Source organism: Lynx canadensis, chromosome D1, assembly GCF_007474595.2.
Source record: "Lynx canadensis isolate LIC74 chromosome D1, mLynCan4.pri.v2, whole genome shotgun sequence".
Lineage (NCBI taxonomy): Eukaryota > Metazoa > Chordata > Mammalia > Carnivora > Felidae > Lynx > Lynx canadensis.
In genome coordinates, this window is record NC_044312.2 from 74,661,176 (window position 1) to 74,679,570 (window position 18,395).

Here is an 18,395-nt window from a genome sequence, read left to right on the forward strand (position 1 = left end):
CAAATTTAAATACTTTTGTATTTTACTAAAATTTTCTCAAAAATTATACAAGTACTATATATCCATAGTGACAAAATTAGAAAACACTGACAAATACAAATTTTTAAAAGTTACCTTTAAGCCAGTTTTAACCACTGTTAATATTTTGTTTTAATGACATCAAAGCACATAGGAACCTTTAAATTCTAAGGAAATAGTTTTGAGAAGGTGATTTGCTTTGTGGCACTGTGGACTGACTCTCATTTAACTTTTAGTGTGCATGGTCTTTTTCTAGATCTCCAGTTAAAAGATCACCTCCTCATAGGCAGAGAAGTTCTTTTTCACATTGTGCTCTACCCCATAGGACCTACATGCTAAATAAAGCAATAGTAACAATAGTAATGTCATTTAAATGATGAAGCAATGATTAACTGCCCCCAAATTACCTTTTCAACATATCACTCTCATGCTCAAATACCTCTAATGCGTTCCCTCTGCCTGAGAATCACTTTCCAACTCTTCAATCAGGTATTCAAGGATCTCCAAAATGTGATTTCACCCAGGCTTATCTGGTTGAAATTCTCTGCGACATCTAGTTTAGATTTTTTTTTTTTTATCCCACGCACATGCCATACTTAACATACTATGTGCCTTTGTCTGCTTCTGATTTCCCATTCCTGGAATATCTTTCCCACTCTTTGCTCTCTATTCAAATCCTAATCATTCTTTCAAAGTCCAGTTCAATAACGGCCTGTACAGAATTTTCTCCAGTCATTTCAATTCAGGTTAAATGCTCACTCATAAGCTAAGCACTGTAAGTCTATAATACTCATTCTGGCACTTAATGAAATACTTTCCTATGCTTTCACTGTTAGCTAAAATATCATGTAAATATTTTTCTTACCGTTCTAGAATAATTTTTAAGTATGATGAAGAAAGAGATCATGCTCTATGCCTCTTTTATTTCATACTAACATTCTATACAGTAGTGAGTACAGAGCAGGCACTTATATAGTTGTTTAAATAAATAAAAATGAACAAAATGAGGATAAAGAGCACTTCTGTCACCTGACCAACCTCACTTTATAGCTTAAGGGAAACAGTAAAGGAGTAAAAGGAAGAGATTCTCAAGTTGAATAGGGAAAGTATTCTTTTGGGATAGGAAAGGGGCTTTCCAGTCTGAGGAATGGAATGCTTTTTGTGGTAGGAAGAGAACAAGTGGCTGGTGAAAAAGGCCATAAAGATAAAGAAGGGGTGAAAACCCTTGTTAAAAAGGTGAAAAACAGACAGGGAGGGTGGTACCTAGGAAGAAAGTCTGAACTTAGGAAACATAAGCAACAATGAAGTGTGGGGAGAATAAAGGAAAGAGTTCTATATATGCTTTAGGGTTTTTTTAAACGTGGCTCTCTAGAAAATGAAACTTTCAAATTAATCCTGGACTCTGAAACTCAACTAAAAAATATAAAACTAATCTTAAACTTACAGAAAAGTAAATAAATGAGAATGACATACTTGAAGAGTCTACTCACAATACAGGGCCTATAAAACAAAAGCCAAGTAAGTGCAACTATTCTGGAATCTTCAGATATATCTGAATATCATGGCCTCGGGTGACTTAGGTTGTCAATATAACGAATTAAAATATATTTCTTACCTTTGTCTTCTCCCTGCTCACCAATAACCCATACTTGTTTTCCTGACATTTGTGCCTTCAAAACATTTGTAATAATGTACTGTAATCTCTGTGAATCCAGATTACATCCAATTCCAATCACTCGATTTGAAGGAAATGCACTCAGTTTCCACGTCACGTAAGTCATGATTTCCACTAAATATTGCACACAAGGTGAAAATGTAAAGATTTTTAAAATACACTTCTAGTCTAGTTCTCATAAACAAAATATTTATTAAAAACTTTTTTAATGTTTATTTATTCTTTGAGAGAGAGACAGAACATGAGCAGGGGAGGGGCAGAGAGAGGGAAACACAGAATCAGAAGCAGGCTCCAGGCTCCGAGCTGTTAGCACAGAGCCCGACACAGGGCTTGAACTCATGAACTGCGAGATCATGACCTGAGCTAAAGTCGGACGCTTATGCTACTGAGCCACCCAGGTGCCCCAAAATATTTATTATTTTAATAAGCATAGTAGAGCTTCTACATATTTTTCTTAGGTCCTAAATGCACTTTGAGGCATTTTTAATGTATATTAAAAACACTAACCAGGTTTCAACATGATTTTACATAACTTTGTTGTTTAATATAAATTAAGAGTGGAAAATAAATATTTTCCTAGTTAAGTAAGAAAGATGAAAACTGGGTATAGAAAGCCAGAAAAGAATGTTTGTTTTTCATCAATCAAGTTCTCTTTTATATCTTTTTTTCCTTTCTTTAAAAAAAATTTTTTTTTAATGTTTGTTTATTTTTGAGAGAGAAAGAGAGCGTGAGCAGGGAAGGGGCAGAGAGGAGAGGGAGAGAGAATCCCAAGCAGGCCTCATGCCGCCAGCATGGAGCCCAATGCGAGACTTAAACTCACAAATCACAAGATCATGACCCGAGCCAAAACCAAGAGTCAGATGTTCAACCCCCTGAGCCACCTAGGCGCTGCTCTTTTATATCTATCTTAAGGTGAATTTCTATTTTTAAATTAAAATAATGATCATATACTCCCACTATGCAGTGCAACATTATGAACAAGCAAAAACACAACTACTTTTTTCTGCCATGCCAAAGGGATGTCAGGAATTAAAGAGACTAGTGTCTCTCAAACAATTACTACAGAAAAACAATCAAAATGTACACCATACCCTTATACTAGGAATATTAAGAAACTCTGTTCACCAATTTGAGTTCGATACCACCCAATTCTTTGATAATATTTCCTTTTCTTAGTAAACCAGTTCCCAAAACACTTTGTACTATACAAAAAGTTAGAAACACAGTGGCACGCCCACTAGCATTTTACAACACTTTAGAATTAACAAAATATCTTTCATATAAGCCACTGCATTTTTCTCTTTGGTGTTTAACCATTTTCTCACTGAAGGAGCCATGGCCAACAACCTGGAACAGAATGATGGTGATCTGTCACAAAAAATCGTTCAGGTAAAAGCTTCTAGTTAATGCCAGTCATAAGAAGTAGCTGGTTGACCGGATACGGACGTACCGTATTGTTCGGTATAAGAGCAATTTGAATAGTCTAGCTGCCCTTTTATAATCTAGTTTTATGACTTTTATCAGTACTGGCAATTATATTGATACACTGGACCATCAGACTAATTAAAAATAAAACTATTTACCTGGTTGAGATGCAACAAGCAGGATACCATGTTGACTATAGTGTCCCAGAGCTGGGACAAGGGCTCTGAACATATCCACATTGCTTTGTACCACATCAAGGTAGGACTGAGAACTACCCAAAGAGTTGACTGTGAAGATCACCACCTTGGAATGAGCAGAGGCAGACAAATCTAATGAATAAAAAGAAACAGTCTGAGCTCAAGATCTAGGTTTTCGTCAAGTTCTTGTTCTTGTTTTTCTGATTCTTTTCTACAAGTGGAGAGCCTTTAGGTATATTTGCCTCCAGATCAATCCATATCCATAGAAATATACAGAGTGCTGAGGTTTGCTTCCAGAAAGGTGATTAAGAGCAAGAGTGTATCCCAAAGGGAGAAAGACAACAAAGGGGGATAAAGAATATAAAGTACAGGACTCAGAAGCTAAAAACAAGGGCTTAAGTTTTTTCTGTAATGCACAACTTTCCTACGAAAAATAAGTAATGTGCTATAGGCAAAATGAACCTATAATCAATTAGGTCACTGAGTTTTAAATTGTGAGTTTAGGAGTCCTAGAGTTCCTTGACAGTGACTCACAGGCCATGTGGAAGGAGTGGGAATAAGTGGAAAGAAGGCTGGTAGGCACAGCTCCATGCTGTTTACTTTGACCTCTCTAAGCAGAGTAGTTCTGCTTGTATCTGTTTTACTTATGAAGGATTCTACTCGAAAGAGGAAAAAAATGGTCAGAAAATCTTTAAATCAAGGTAAAATGTCTTAGCTCATTTTTTACAGACTTTTCCTTATACTGAAGCCAGTATCCTTGGTTTTAGGTTCCTCTTTCAATGGGACTAGGTAAGCAACTGTTACGACTTAAGAAAAGCTGTTCTCTAGAGTTCGCTCCTCTGATCCTGAAGCACACAACATGCAATTTTACAACTACATCATTCTCTATTACACAATGTGCTCTATAGTTAAGTACATGTCAAAACAGCAGCCAGACTTTATCAGCATCAGAGACAACAGAAAAATAAGATGGCATTAGTCAACATTTGTAAATTAATATTAGCACCCCAGGGAGACAAGGAGTAGATTCCAGTGTTTATATTCTTAATTAAGTCCCTACGGCCATCTCTCTAAACCAGTTTCAGAAGGAAACACTTGTGCAATATATCCTCTGGGAAATGTACTTTCCAAGTTTAGTTCCTATTCTGATGCTGTTGTGGGGATAGGAGATCCAAAAGCTGAGTCCTGGATTTTAATTATGGTTCTTCATGAGTACTCTTAAATAATTCCTGTTGGAATTCCTGTTGGAATTCCTGTTCTAGTGTTTAGAGTAGATACCTGGTGATGAGTCAAAACCTCAAGAGTTGGAAGGTATATAGTTAACACTTCCAGACCACTTCTATATGCCAGGTACTATTCTAAGAGCTTTCTATGTATTTACTCATTTAAACTAATCTACAACACACTATGGGGTCATAGCCCCCATTTTGCAGACAAGGAATATGAGGCACAGATGAGTAACTTACTCAGTTGTAGAGCTAGCAAGTATCAGACCCAGAATTCAAGCCCAGGCAGCCTGGCTGTAGAGTACTGTTAAGCACCATGCTATGTTTAGAAACTGAGCCCAAAACCCTCATAAAGATGAGGAAACTGATGTCTACAGAGATTAGGAGACTTGTCTATATTATCAAATTACCAGTGAACAGTTCAATTTATGATCTTACAATTTGGTCCCAACCTATTTTGCGAGGATCATTTTATTTTCTTTCCCCCTTTAGCTTTCTCTACTTTGAATGATACATATACCCTTGCCCTCAAGGTTGCCTCATGAATAAATAAAGTAGTAGCTGTCTAAAAGGATTTCAAAAGTACAAGAAAGGCTTCCTACTCCATAAGGTTTCCTAAGCTCCCAGGCCTTTTATTCTCTTCCTTTGAGCCTAGAAGCTAGTATTTCTTGTACTCTCCTAGGTAAATCTTTGGCTTAAGTAGAATTGGTCCCTATTCTTCCCCACTATGTTTCTCTCACTTTCCCGATAAGAACTTTACTCAAATTCTTTCTTTCTTTTTTTATGTTTATTTATTTATTTTTGAGAGACAGCATGCACATGAGCCAGGGAAGGGCAGAGAGAGAGGGGGACAGAGAATCCCAAGTAGATTCCGTGCTGTCAGTCCAGAGCCTGACACAGGGCTCAAACTCACAAACCATGAGATCATGACCTGAGCCAAAACCAAGAATCGGATGCTTAACCGACTGAGGCACCCAAGCGCCCCTCAAATTCTTTCTAGCTGGAATGTTTCTCACTTCACTCACCACATGCTAGGTAGATATCTGTTTAACTGTCTACTACATTAAACATGTTATGAGCTCTGTGAGAGCAGGGACTGTTTGTCTTACTTATCTTTCCATCTCCAAGATCTAGATACTTAGCAACAGCTACATGCCCCCAGGGCACCCCTGGACCCTTTTATTATACCATACACAAAAACAAACTTAAAGTGCATTAAAGACCAGGGGTGCCTGAGTGGCTCAGTTGGTTAAGTGTCTGACTCTTGGTTTCAGCCCAGGTCATGAAATCAGTTTTGTGAGTTCAAGCCCCGTGTCAGGCTCTGCACGGCAGCACGGAGCCTGCTTGAGATTCTTTCTCTCCCTCTCTCTCTGCCCCTCCCCCACTTGTGCTATCTCTCTCTCAAAATAAACTTAAAAAAACCTTTTTAAATGGACTAAAGACCTAAATGTGAGACATAAAACCATAAAATTCCTAAAAGAAAACATAAGCAGTAATTTCTTTGACATCAGCCACAGATATATTTTTCTAGATAGATCTCCTCTAGTAAGAGAAACAAAAGCAAAAGTAAGCTATTGGGTCTACACCGAAATAAAAAGTTTCTGCACAGTGAAGAAAATGACCAACAAAACAAAAAGGCAACCTACTGAATGGGAGAAGATATTTGTAAATGATGTAACTGATAAAGCATTAATATCCAAAATATATAAAGAATTTATGCAACTTGGGGCACCTGGGTGGCTCAGTCAGTTAAGCGTTCAACTTTGGCTCTGGTCATGATCTCACGGTTCATGAGTTCAAGCCCCACATAGGGTTTTGTGTTGACAGCCTCAGATTCTGTGTCTCCCTCTTCTCTCTGCCCCTCCCCTGCTCACTCTCTCTCTCTCCCTCAAAAATAAATAAACATTAAGAATTTATGCAACTCAACACCAAAAAAAACATCAATCCAATTAATAGGGAGAGGACAAGAATAGACATTTTTCCAAAGAAGACATACAGATGGCCAACAAGACACATGAAGAGATGCTCAACATTGCTAATCAGCAGGGAAACGCAAATGAAAACCACAAAGAGATATTACTTTACACTTATCAGAACGGTTAAAATAAAAAAGATGAGAAATAACAAGCATCGCGAGGACATGGAGAAAAAAGGAACCCTCATTCAGTGTTGGTGGGAATGTGAACTGGTGCAGTCACTGTGGAAAATTAGTATGGAGCTTCCTCAAAAAAGTTAAAAATAAACTTACCATATGATCTAGTAATTCCACCACTAGGTATTTACCCAAAGAAAAAGAAAACACTAATTCAAAAGGATCTATATTTATTGCAGCATTATTTACAGTAGTCAAGACATGAAGCAACTCAAGTGTCCATCAGTAGATGAATGGATAAAGATTGTACATATATGTGTGTGTGTGTATGTCTATACATATACATACGTACATATACATATATGCATATATATACACATATATATACATATACATATATACATATACATATATACACACACACACACATATCTATACACACACATACATATACACAACACACACACAATGGAATATCACTCAGCCATATAAAAGGATGAAATCATGCCATTTATAACATGGATGGACTTACAGGGTATAATACTAAGTGAAATACGTCAGAGAAAGACAAATGTAGAATTTAAGAAACAAAGCAAATGAACAAAGAAAAGAAACAAAAAAATCAAACAGAGGGTTACCAGAGCAGAGATCGGTGGATGAAATCGGTGAAGTAGGTTAAGAGTAAGCTTATCTTGATGTAAGAGTAGGTGAAGGCGGTTAAAGAGTAAGCTTATCTTGAGGAACACTAAAAAATGTATAGAATTGTTGAACCACTATATTGTACACGTGAAACTAACGTAACACTGTATGTTAATTATACTTAAATAAAAAATAAAATTAAGTTTAAAAGAAGTTGCTGACTTAATATGGGGAAAAAAGATTGTACAGTTGTAAAGAAGGTTAAGAACCTTAAGCATAATTATGTGAAGATATGATACCATTTACAAGGTTAAGGATCATAATAAAAGTTTATTCAATAACAATTAGTTCATATACCTCTGCTAAGGTTCCTGTCATGCCAAGCATAATTATACCAGGCCCTAAGAACACAAGGTTAATGACATATTGTCCTTGCCCTAGATATAATACTTGCCCTGAATATAATACAGTAGGGCTCAAGGGTTAGAATGGAGGGCTTCAGAGTGAGATTGCCTGCTCCAAATCCTAACTTTACCACTTACTTAATTAGCGTAGTGATGTTTCCTCCTGGGTCAGGGGTGCATCTGGACCTCCAGGACAGAAACCTCTTACCTCTATCCCAGCTGCATAGGTAGCCCAGAAAAACTACATCCTTCCTGCCAAGCCACTGGTTCCCAAACAACAGGCCCTAGACCAGTGCTTGTTTAGTTATAGTAGGGGATATCAATCCATTATCAAGCATGTCAAAAGACCCAGCAAATATTTCATGCTCCGATATACCACTGTTCTCAGATTATGAGGATGATGTTGATGAATGAACTACACATTGATTTTAAATCACCGCTGAATTATTTTATTCAAAACCATGGAAAATCAATCAAATAACAATGTCCAAATGCTGTGGAGACCTCACTGAAGTATTCTAGCTTAGTATTATCAGTCTGAATATACTGGAGACAGTACAAATATTTTCATTTCTCTGGTATATTGCTAAACCATTCTAACTGTAATAAAAATTACATAAAAATACGTTCCTTTCAAATTATTTTTCTCTAGGACACAAAATTTTAGAAATGATGATGACCCTTAATTTAGAAATTGTGTTAAGTTGATAGCTACTAAAAATCTTCCTATGTTGGCAGGGGAGGGAACTACCAAAGAATGACTTCTCAGTAGCTTTGGGCATTATTTCAGTCAATGACTGGAAGGGATATTTTTGTCTGATGAATAGAGGTAGACTTTTTTTTCTTAATGTTATACAAGAATACTCCTATTAAAAAATAAGGTAGGAAATCACTGCCCAGTTCAAGTGAGTGCCTTTAACAATTACCGCCACAGTGGTCTGGGTTTGGAGCTATAGAAACAACACTGAAACTTTCTAAGATTTACTATATGTGGCAAACTAAAGCCATGAACTGAGTATGTTATGCCATATCTCTATCTTTAGGGAGGATTTTCTTAAAAATAAAAGGTATATCTATTGATAAAATGTCTCAGGAAGAGAAAAAAATGACACAACATAAATTTCAATATCAATACTAAAATCATGAAGAGTAATAGGTGATTTGGCATTAGGCTTACTCTGGAAGGTTTCCCAGAGAAAAGGTGACTCAAGGTTAAGTATGAAGGGCATGTTGAGGCTAATGAAGAAGTATTTATCTGAGGTAAGTGTAAAGGGGGAAAGGAGGCAAAAAAAAAGGGCTTCAGTCAAGATTCTTTACTTCAATACAGTGAATTTCAAAAATTTGATTGTGACCCATGCCATGAGATGGACATGCTATGAAATACGTTTTCTATTGCAACCCAAGACATAATATATGCATATGTATATATACAAAGCAAAAACATTACAGAAAATACCCTCAGTACTACTCTGATATTTTCTGTTGTTCTAGTTCATTTTTATCAAATGCTGGTCGTAGTCCCCTGTGCTGATTCCACAATCTGCAATAATGTCACTACTTATAATTTTTAGAATACTTTAATGAGTATAAGAATTACCTGAGCTACTTATCTAAAATGTAGATTCCCAGGCTCCACTCCTAGAAATTCGGGATCCACAGCCTAGGGTGGACGCCAGGCATCTGTAATTTTAAGGTGGTTCTGATATAAGAGATTAGCCCACAAGCCATGTTTTACGAACCACTGGCTATTGAGCATATTTTGCTTTACTGCATATGTCAACAACACTTTATTTTTTATTTATTTTTAAATGTTTTTTATTTTGAGAGAGTATGCACACATTCATGAGTGGGGGAGGGGCAGAGAGAGAGAATGAGAGAGAGAGAGAGAGAGAGAGAGAGAGAGAGAGAGAGAGAGAGAAAATCCCAAACAGGCCCCATGCAGTCAGCACAGAGCCCAACATGGGGCTTGATCCCATCCTACAAACCAAACTGTGAAATCATGACCTCAGCTAAAATCAAGAGTCAGATGTTTAACCAACTGAGCCACCCAGGTGCCCCAACAACACATTATTTTTAAACTTACAACTACTGAACACTTTTTTCTCCATGCATAAGCATGCATATATCCATACACACAAACATTTATGCTTGTATATGCACAGACTATTTCTGGAGTGAATCATGTGAAACTGGTAACAAACTTACAATTGAAATCCTAAATTTAGCCTCTTACTAACTGCATGTCCTAAGCCACAATCTCTCTGAGTCATCTATAAAATAAAGTAAGAATGGGGCACCTGGGTGGCTCAGTCGGTTAAGCGTCCGACTTTGACTCAGGTCACGATCTCACGGTTCGTGGGTTCGAGCCTCACATCGGGCTCTGGGCTGACAGCTCAGAGCCTCGAGCCTGTTTCAGATTCTGTGTCTCCCTGTTTCTCTGCCCCTCCCCCACTTATGCTCTGTCTCCCTTTGTCTCAAAAATAAAAATAAACATTAAAAAAAAATTTTAATAAATAAATAAAATAAGAAAAGTAACAGTGTGTGAATATATGTAAAGTATCTAGCATATATTACTGATTCCTTGAAAAATGGCAACTATTATTATTAAGAGATAACAGATAAACATAATAGTAAACATGATAATATAATAAACATAATAACCATGATCAAAATATAGGACAATGATCCAATTAGCTATATTTAATACAGGATAAAAGTAATCAAGAGAAAGGAAAAAGGAGTACTTATATACTGTTGACCAGAGTATTAACTGGTACAACTTTTTGGGGAACAATTTTAGCAATATAAATTTTAAAAACACGTATCTTTTGACCCAGTAATTCTACTTTATCCTGCTAGTTAGAGAAGTACACTAAAATTTTTGCATTACAATGTTCTCTTCACTATTACTTGTAAGCACAAAAAACCCCCACAAAAACAAACTAAATATCTCCCAACAGGAGATAGATACCCATCTGACAAAATATTATGAAGCTATTCAAAGAAATAGAGCTATTTAGATCTACATGTGCTGTTAATAAAGATCTTTGAAAGCGTACTATTAATTCACCAATAATTTAAACACAGAATTGCCACGAGCCAGCAGTTCTACTTCTGGGTTATACCTAAAACAAGTGAAAACAGTTATTCAAACAAAAACTTGTACATAAACTTTCATTGCAGCCCTATTCACAACAGCAAAAAGATGCAGCCCAAAGGTCCAACGGCTGACAACAACAGACAAATAAAATGTGGTACATCTATACCATAGAGTATTATTCAGCCATATAAAGAATGATGTACTGATACATGCTACAATGCGGATGAATTTTGAAAACATCATGTTAAGTGAAAGAAACGAAATACAAAAGGCCACATATTGTATGATTCCATTTATATGAAATATTTAGAATAGGCAAATCCACAGAGCAGACTGACGGCTGCCAGAGCCTGGGGAGAGGGAAAATGGGGAGTGACTGCTTAATGTGTACACGGTTTCCTTTTGAGATGATGAAAATGTTCTAGAACTAGATAGTGGTAATGGCTGTGGAACACTATGAATGCCCTAAATGTCACTATTGATAAATTTTACGTTATATGTATTTCAGCACAAAATAAAAATAAAGGAATAAAAATATTAAAACAAGTGCAGAACAGTTTCCCATCTGACTCCTGAAGCAACGACTCTTAATAATTTCTTTGTATTTCTCCAGAGTTAGTCTACGCATACACAAGCATAACTGTTCGTGTATATATGCATATGTATTTGCATGCTCACCCGTATATATGTGTATTCCTCCTCCAAATGTTTTAATAGCTATTTTGAAAAAGTCCAAATGGAGCCAAAGCACAACTCTAGGATGGCCAGTTGCAGTCATCGATACCTGCCATGATGGAGCATTCCTCAAATTTCCAAACTATTGACTTTAATTTCCCAAAATTATTCATATACTTCTCTCCATATTATGGAATGTATTTATGAGATGTTAGTTAACATTATATTTAAAATTCTTCATGTAATAGTGATTAAATTCAGTGTTATCAGGAATATATAACCAAATTAACAAGGGGAACATGAAAGTTGTCCCCAAGATGGTGTGGGCTCATTTGACATTCCCTACTTGGTGGCAAACACCACACACTATACATCTCCTCCGAGGATTCTATCCTTTCAATTATGTGAAACAATTGTAATTGATGGTTAATGAGACACACAGGAAGAAACAATTGTGAGGTCCTAAAAGGCCTCACAACCTCTAGGGTCCATGTACTAAAGTCTCCTGAAGTGATTTGGAAGAGTTAAGAGGTCCCTTAAGAACTTTAGTACTTGGAAATGACAGAGAATTTCCAGCTCCCCAAGGGATCCTCTATATGAAGCCTACAAAAGGATCAGTAATGCAAATACTGCACTCTTTCCAGAGAAGGAAAATGAACTCATTGTACCCTACAGAGATCCAGAGGCTTACTCCAACTAATACACCCAATTTTTATAACCTGTAGGGATAATTTCAACTTTTCTCACCCACTGTTGTTCTTAAGTACATTCAGGCTTATGACACAATCTTGAGTTTTTTTTTTTTTTTTTTTAAATATTGTCAAGGAAAGCCAAACAATTATAACATATTACAACTTGACTTTGGCTATACCCTGGTCTACCAAATTTTTTGATCATGCATCTCTAGTAAAAAAATATTTTTGGGGCACCTGGGTGGCTCAGTCGGTTGAGCGTCCGACTTCGGCTCAGGTCATGATCTTGTGGTCCGTGAGTTCGAGCCCCACGTTGGGCTCTGTGCTGACAGCTCAGAGCCTGGAGCCTGTTTCGGATTCTGTGTCTCCCTCTCTCTCTGTCCCAACCCACTCGCATTCTGTCTCTGTCTCTCTCAAAAATAAATAAGCATTAAAAAAAAATTTTTTTTAAGCCCACATCCCCAAATATGGTATTTACCTACATATATGTCTGCACTAATACATCATGTATGTTATAAAATAAATGTTTAAATAAAAAAGATGAGATAAAACACTTTCCTAACATTTAAAAATTTATTTATTAATGATACAAAATCCTTTTGTTCTTATTAAAACTTATTTTAACAATATATTTTTAGTGAAAGTGATGTGAATTTTTTTTAAATCTTGGTTTAATACTTTGCCATATGCCAAGCGGTAGGTATTATTCTCACTCTACAGATGATAAAACTGAACTTTGAGAGGTTATATAACCTGACAAATGTCAGAACTATAATGTGGCAGAGCTAGGATGCAAACTCCTATCTGTCTAACTCTAAATCCAGTGCTCTTAACCAATATATTATGAGAATGGAAGCAATCAAAGAAAACAAATTTATACTGTAGTATAAGACAAAGAATAAATCCTTCTGACCAATCAGAATGCTGTTTGCTCATCTGAATTCTTTTTAATTTAATCAATTACAATCTCTGTATGAATTAGGGTAAGTCATTTCATTTATGTGAATCTTAGTTTTCCAATATGTAAAATGAGGAGCTTCAACTAGATGAACCTTAATGTGCTTTTCAAAATTTCTTTTTAGGGTGGGAGGGAGGGGAGGGTGGGTGATGGGTATTGAGGAGGGCACCTTTTGGGATGAGCACTGGGTGTTGTACGGAAACCAATTTGACAATAAATTTCATATATTGAAAAAAATAAATAAAATAAAATTTCTTTTTAATGTTTACTTATTTTTGACAGAGAGAGACAGAACAAGAGTAGGGGAGGGGCAGAGAGAGAGGGAGACAACAGAATCCGAAGCAGGCTCCAGGCTCTGAGCTGTCAGCACAGAGCCCGACGTGGGGCTCGAACTCACGGACCACAAGATCATGACCTGAGCCGGAGTCGGACCCTCAACCGACTGAGCCACCCAGGCGCCCCTTAATGTGCTTTTTAGCATTAAAATTCTAAGACTCAAGGCACAGAGGATTTTGGGGGTAGTGAAAACTACTATAATGGTAAATACATGTCATTATAGATTTGTCCATATCCACAGAAAGCACAACACCAAGAGTGAACCTTTATGTAAACTACAGATTTGGGATGATAATGATGTATCAAGGTAGGCTTATCAATTATGCCATTCTGGTGGGGGACGTTGATAACAGGGGAGCCTTCCCATGTGTGGGGGTAAGGGATATACAGGAAACTTTTTGTTCAATGTTGCTGTGAACTTAAAACTGTTCTAAAAATATATATATACTAAAACGATTCTAGGACTCAAATACGAGAGCAAATGAGGCAAAGATCTATTAAGCAGAATAACCAGACCTTTGCTGATCTCCACATTAGGCAGGTTAAAGATGTCAAGGTCCATCACTCCTCCTTTTGTCTCTTCTGAGAGGTCCAAGAGGACCAGTCTGTCTGCAATGCCCTGTACAGTACAATAACAAAAAGAACATACAGCATTACACAAACACAGCCAGTTACTCAATTTCAGTTCATTTAGAAGGAAGCTAAAGGGGAATGCATGGGCCTAAAATGCTCTCTTATGAAGGAAAAATAACACGACAGCAATAAAAGGGACTTGTAAGCAAGAAATTACTATGAACTTGAGTAATGTAATCCTTTAGGCTTGACTGAAAACTGGGATCTAGTGGGACTTAACTAAGAGGTCACAGACGGCAGGTTTCCTTTGATGGAACAATGCGTAATAAAGATGACTTGGTGCACTCAATATATTTGCTGTCATTCTTGAGTTTATGTTTTCATTTTGATGTCACAATTTCCATTCTGAAAGTACTTAAGAGTGATTTTTTGGTCTATTTTAGCGCCTCATTTCTAGCATGAAAGTCAATACTAATGCCAAGTTTCTCTCTAAAAAAAAAAAAAAAAAAAGGATAATAGCCATATATCTAAAATAAAATCCTATTATCATGTAGAACTCTCCTCAGAAATCTTGTGGAAAACAGTCCAGGAGCACCTGGGTGGCTCAGTCAGTTGAGCATCCAATTTCAGCTCAGGTCATGATCTTGTGGTTCGTGAATTCAAGCCTCACATCGGGGTTGCTGCTGTCAGCTCAGAGCCCACTTCGGATCCTCTGTCCCTCTCTCTCTGTGCCTCCCACACTTGCGCCTTCCCAAAAATAATATTAAAAAAAAAAAAAAGAAAGAAGGAAAAGGAAAACATTACATATGCTTGTCAATGGCTCCCTGGGTACCATGTAAATGATGGCATAGAAACTCCTCAGAATCAGGTTACCTTTGTGAAAGGTCTTTTTCTCAAGTGGTAAGCGGTTTGAGGATCTTTCCTATATTAGAGTGCAGAAGCAAGAGTACCCAGGGATCCAGCAGACTATCAAGCAGAAAGGACAAAAGAAAAGCAATAGGACTCATTAGCTCTGTCACACTGGGCAAGTCACTGAACTTGGCCTTACTTCATGGGGTTATGAAGATTAATTTTGTGACACAGAGCTGGCAGAGAGCAGTCCTTTCTAAACTGTACCTACTAATTTTATTATTGTCAGCCACACTCATAAGACGAATGTAAAAAAAAAAAAAAGAAAAGAAAAACAAAACTATGAGTTACCATCTTAATTTATGAGACATGCAAAGATCCAAAAGTTAAACATCAAAAGTGCGGGGAAAACAGGCATCCTCACACACTGTGGGTATGAGAATAAACTGTTATAATTGATATGGAGGATAATTTGACAAGTTCTATCAAAATTTAAAAACATAGTAATTTGTTTATTCCATCTATCTCATTTATAGAAATTATCCAACAAGTTTATTAGTACATGTGTAAAAGGATACATTATGTGAAGGTTTTCTTTTTTTTTTTTAATGTTTATTTATTTTTGAGAGAGAGAGAGAGAGAGAGAGAGAGAGCGAGCGAGCGCGCGCGCAAGCAGAAGAGGGGCAGAGAGAGAAGGAGACACAGAATCTGAGCAGGCTCCAGGCTCTGAGCTGTCAGCCAGAGCCTGACACGGGGCCCAAACCCATGAATGGTGAGATCATGACCCAAGCTGAAGCTGGACGCTTAAACAACTGAGCCACCCAGACACCCCACGTATAAGGTTTTCAAAAGACAAGACACAACTTAAATGTCCATCAGTAACAACAACAGCAATAATGGTATTGTTATATTATTATAGCATTATTATGGCATTATTGCAATAATGGTAAACAACAGCAGTATAACATAATGGTTTAGAGAAGAACTTCCCAAGCCTTAAGGGATCAGCATTCAGTAGATCAGTGCAGCACATGGACATGGTGGCTGGGGGGGGGGGGGGGTTGTTATATGCAGATTTACTTCCATAGGTCTGGGCTGGGGCCTGAGATAATGTAATTCTAAGAAGATCTCAGATGTTGCCAATGCTGCTGGTCTGAAAGTCACATGCTGACAGTAAAGATTTAGAATACAGGCTCTATAAATAAGACTGCTTCACTTCAAATCCTGCCCCCATTTATTAACAGTGTGACTTTGGGCAAGCTGCATAATCTCCCTCTGCCTTCATTTGTAAATTGGCAGTAACCATAACATCTAACCCACAAGGCTGTTGTAAAAAATAAGTCAAGTGTCTAGCTGAGTGCCTGGCACTCAATAAGCATTCAGTTAAACGCTAGTTACCGCTGCTACCACCACAAGCGACACTATTATGACTACTATTGTATCATAATATTTTATATATTGTACCTTGTATCCAAATATTAATGTTTATGAAGAAAAATGGGAAAAAACTTCCATTTAGACAGCTTACAGACAAAGGAATACTGATAGTGAGACTCTTCTAACAGCTGAAGGAACATGACTTTAAGGGACCTTCTTGTACTTACCAAAACCAAATAAAATTGATAAAACTCAGTACTGCTAGGAATGTCAAAAATCAGGTTGATGTGCACAGTGTTATCAGCAGCATAAATTAGTTCTGCCTTTCTGCAGCGCAATCTAGCAATATGTAGTTAAGTCCCACAAAGACCATTCGTGCCCTGACTCACTAGTACTGTTTTTGAGACTATGTGTACCTAAAAGAAAATTCAGAGGAGAAAATAAGCAACTTGTAAGGCAATGTTTATGGAAGCATTCTGTTTAGTAACAAAAGAACTGAAAACAATTCAAATTCAAATTCCAGTTAAGAGGGAATAGTGTATTCACATGGAGGGTGGAGATGAAACGAAGTCAAAAGTTAGCATATGTTATTCTGTGCAGCCAGCTTTTAAAATTTTCTAGCTCCCTGGATACACTTTAATTACTTGCTGAAGTAGAACCTATCTCCAAGACATATGTGAGTCTGAAATAAGAAGGGAAGAATTTAGATGGCAAACAATCAAATTTTAATAGAAAAGAAAAAATGAAACTCCAGCTACCAAATAAACAGAGAGGGACAGCTATTCTACTGTGGGCTACATCTTGAAATGACAGACACGCTGTTACCACGATACTGGGACCCTGGAGCGTCTTCTGAACCTCTCTGGAATGGAATGTAAGCCTTTCTGCAAATAATTTATATACCAAAGATCTAGTAAAAAGGAGTGATGGAAAAATAAACAAATTGCAAACTAGTGTAAAATATCCACTCAGAAACTACGATCCTAAGAGAAAGTGGAGTTATTACACCAGAAAAGGCAATCTTCAAGGAAAAAAAAATGTTAATTTTAGAAAAAGCTAAAATTAAGTATTATATTAAATAAGAGTTTAATTAAAGCGGCATGACTCAGAAAACACAAAGGAATTTGTGACTAAGTGGGATAAATGTCACATTGAGGTTTCCCTTGGATAGGATGATGAGCCGATTGTTCAAGTCACTTTTTTAAAGCCTATTCTGTGACTAAGTACTAATTAAGAAGCAATATCTCTGATGAGAGCTTTCAGCTTTTTTTTTTTTTTTTGCCAACTTACTAAATATATTTGAAGGCAAAGTGAGGTTTTCCCACATGACAAGATGAAGCCATTATTTCTTATATGTTAAACACACACTGCTTAAAAGTGTAGCAATATGATAGATGGATTTATAACCACTGTGCTTACGTACCTTTGCTGAGATTGCTAATGTGCAGGCAATTCCCAGTTCTCCACCTCCAACCACGGTAATTTTATTGACTGTTTTATGCTCATGATTTGCCCAGTTCTTTGAATTTATGTCTGAAACACCTAGAAATAAAAGTGGATTATTATGAGAATTTTAAAATAGTATCAAAAACCTTTTTTAGCATCAAAAAAAAAATACACCAACCTTCAATAACTTGGACAGAAAACATGGTGCTAGTCTATAAGAAGCATGCAAAAATACTTGAACAAATGAAATGCAAGACAGGAATCTCATTAAATGTTATATTAAATAGAGGCTACCTCCTTAAAAAGAAAAAACCTGGGGCGCCTGGGTGGCACAGTCGGTTAAGCGTCCGACTTCAGCCACGTCACGATCTCGCGGTCCGTGGGTTCGAGCCCCACGTCGGGCTCTGGGCTGATGGCTCAGAGCCTGGAGCCTGTTTCCGATTCTGTGTCTCCCTCTCTCTCTGCCCCTCCCCCGTTCATGCTCTGTCTCTCTCTGTCCCAAAAATAAATAAAAAACGTTGAAAAAAAAAATTAAAAAAAAAAAAAAGAAAAAACCTTTCCAAACATTTAAAAAAATATTATATAAGACTAAAAACTAGGATTTCCATAATTCTGAAAAACATTCTGATTCTTACTGCTCTGGTCTACAATGCAAAAATGTTTAACGCCTTACTGAAGTTTACAAGCATGGATTTTGCTTTTTGTTCAATGAG

The 18,395-nt window shown here is 36.9% G+C and overlaps 1 protein-coding gene across 4 annotated transcripts in view; it reads right to left on the reverse strand.

The window, feature by feature from the left end:
• Window positions 1–18,395, reverse strand: part of UEVLD (UEV and lactate/malate dehyrogenase domains) — a 53,474-nt gene that overhangs the window by 13,023 nt on the left and 22,056 nt on the right. For 2 of the 4 annotated variants that reach the window (XM_030330915.2, XM_030330916.2), the window contains exons 6-9: window positions 17,660–17,778; window positions 13,954–14,056; window positions 3,277–3,447; window positions 1,634–1,807 (exon numbers count right to left, since the gene is read on the reverse strand). In XM_030330915.2, coding sequence (XP_030186775.1) covers window positions 1,634–1,807; window positions 3,277–3,447; window positions 13,954–14,056; window positions 17,660–17,778 — 567 coding nt within the window. Of the gene's footprint in view, window positions 1–1,633; window positions 1,808–3,276; window positions 3,448–13,953; window positions 14,057–17,659; window positions 17,779–18,395 lie in introns of those variants that run through there. The other 2 variants (XM_030330918.1, XM_030330919.1) reach the window with 2 other exon arrangements.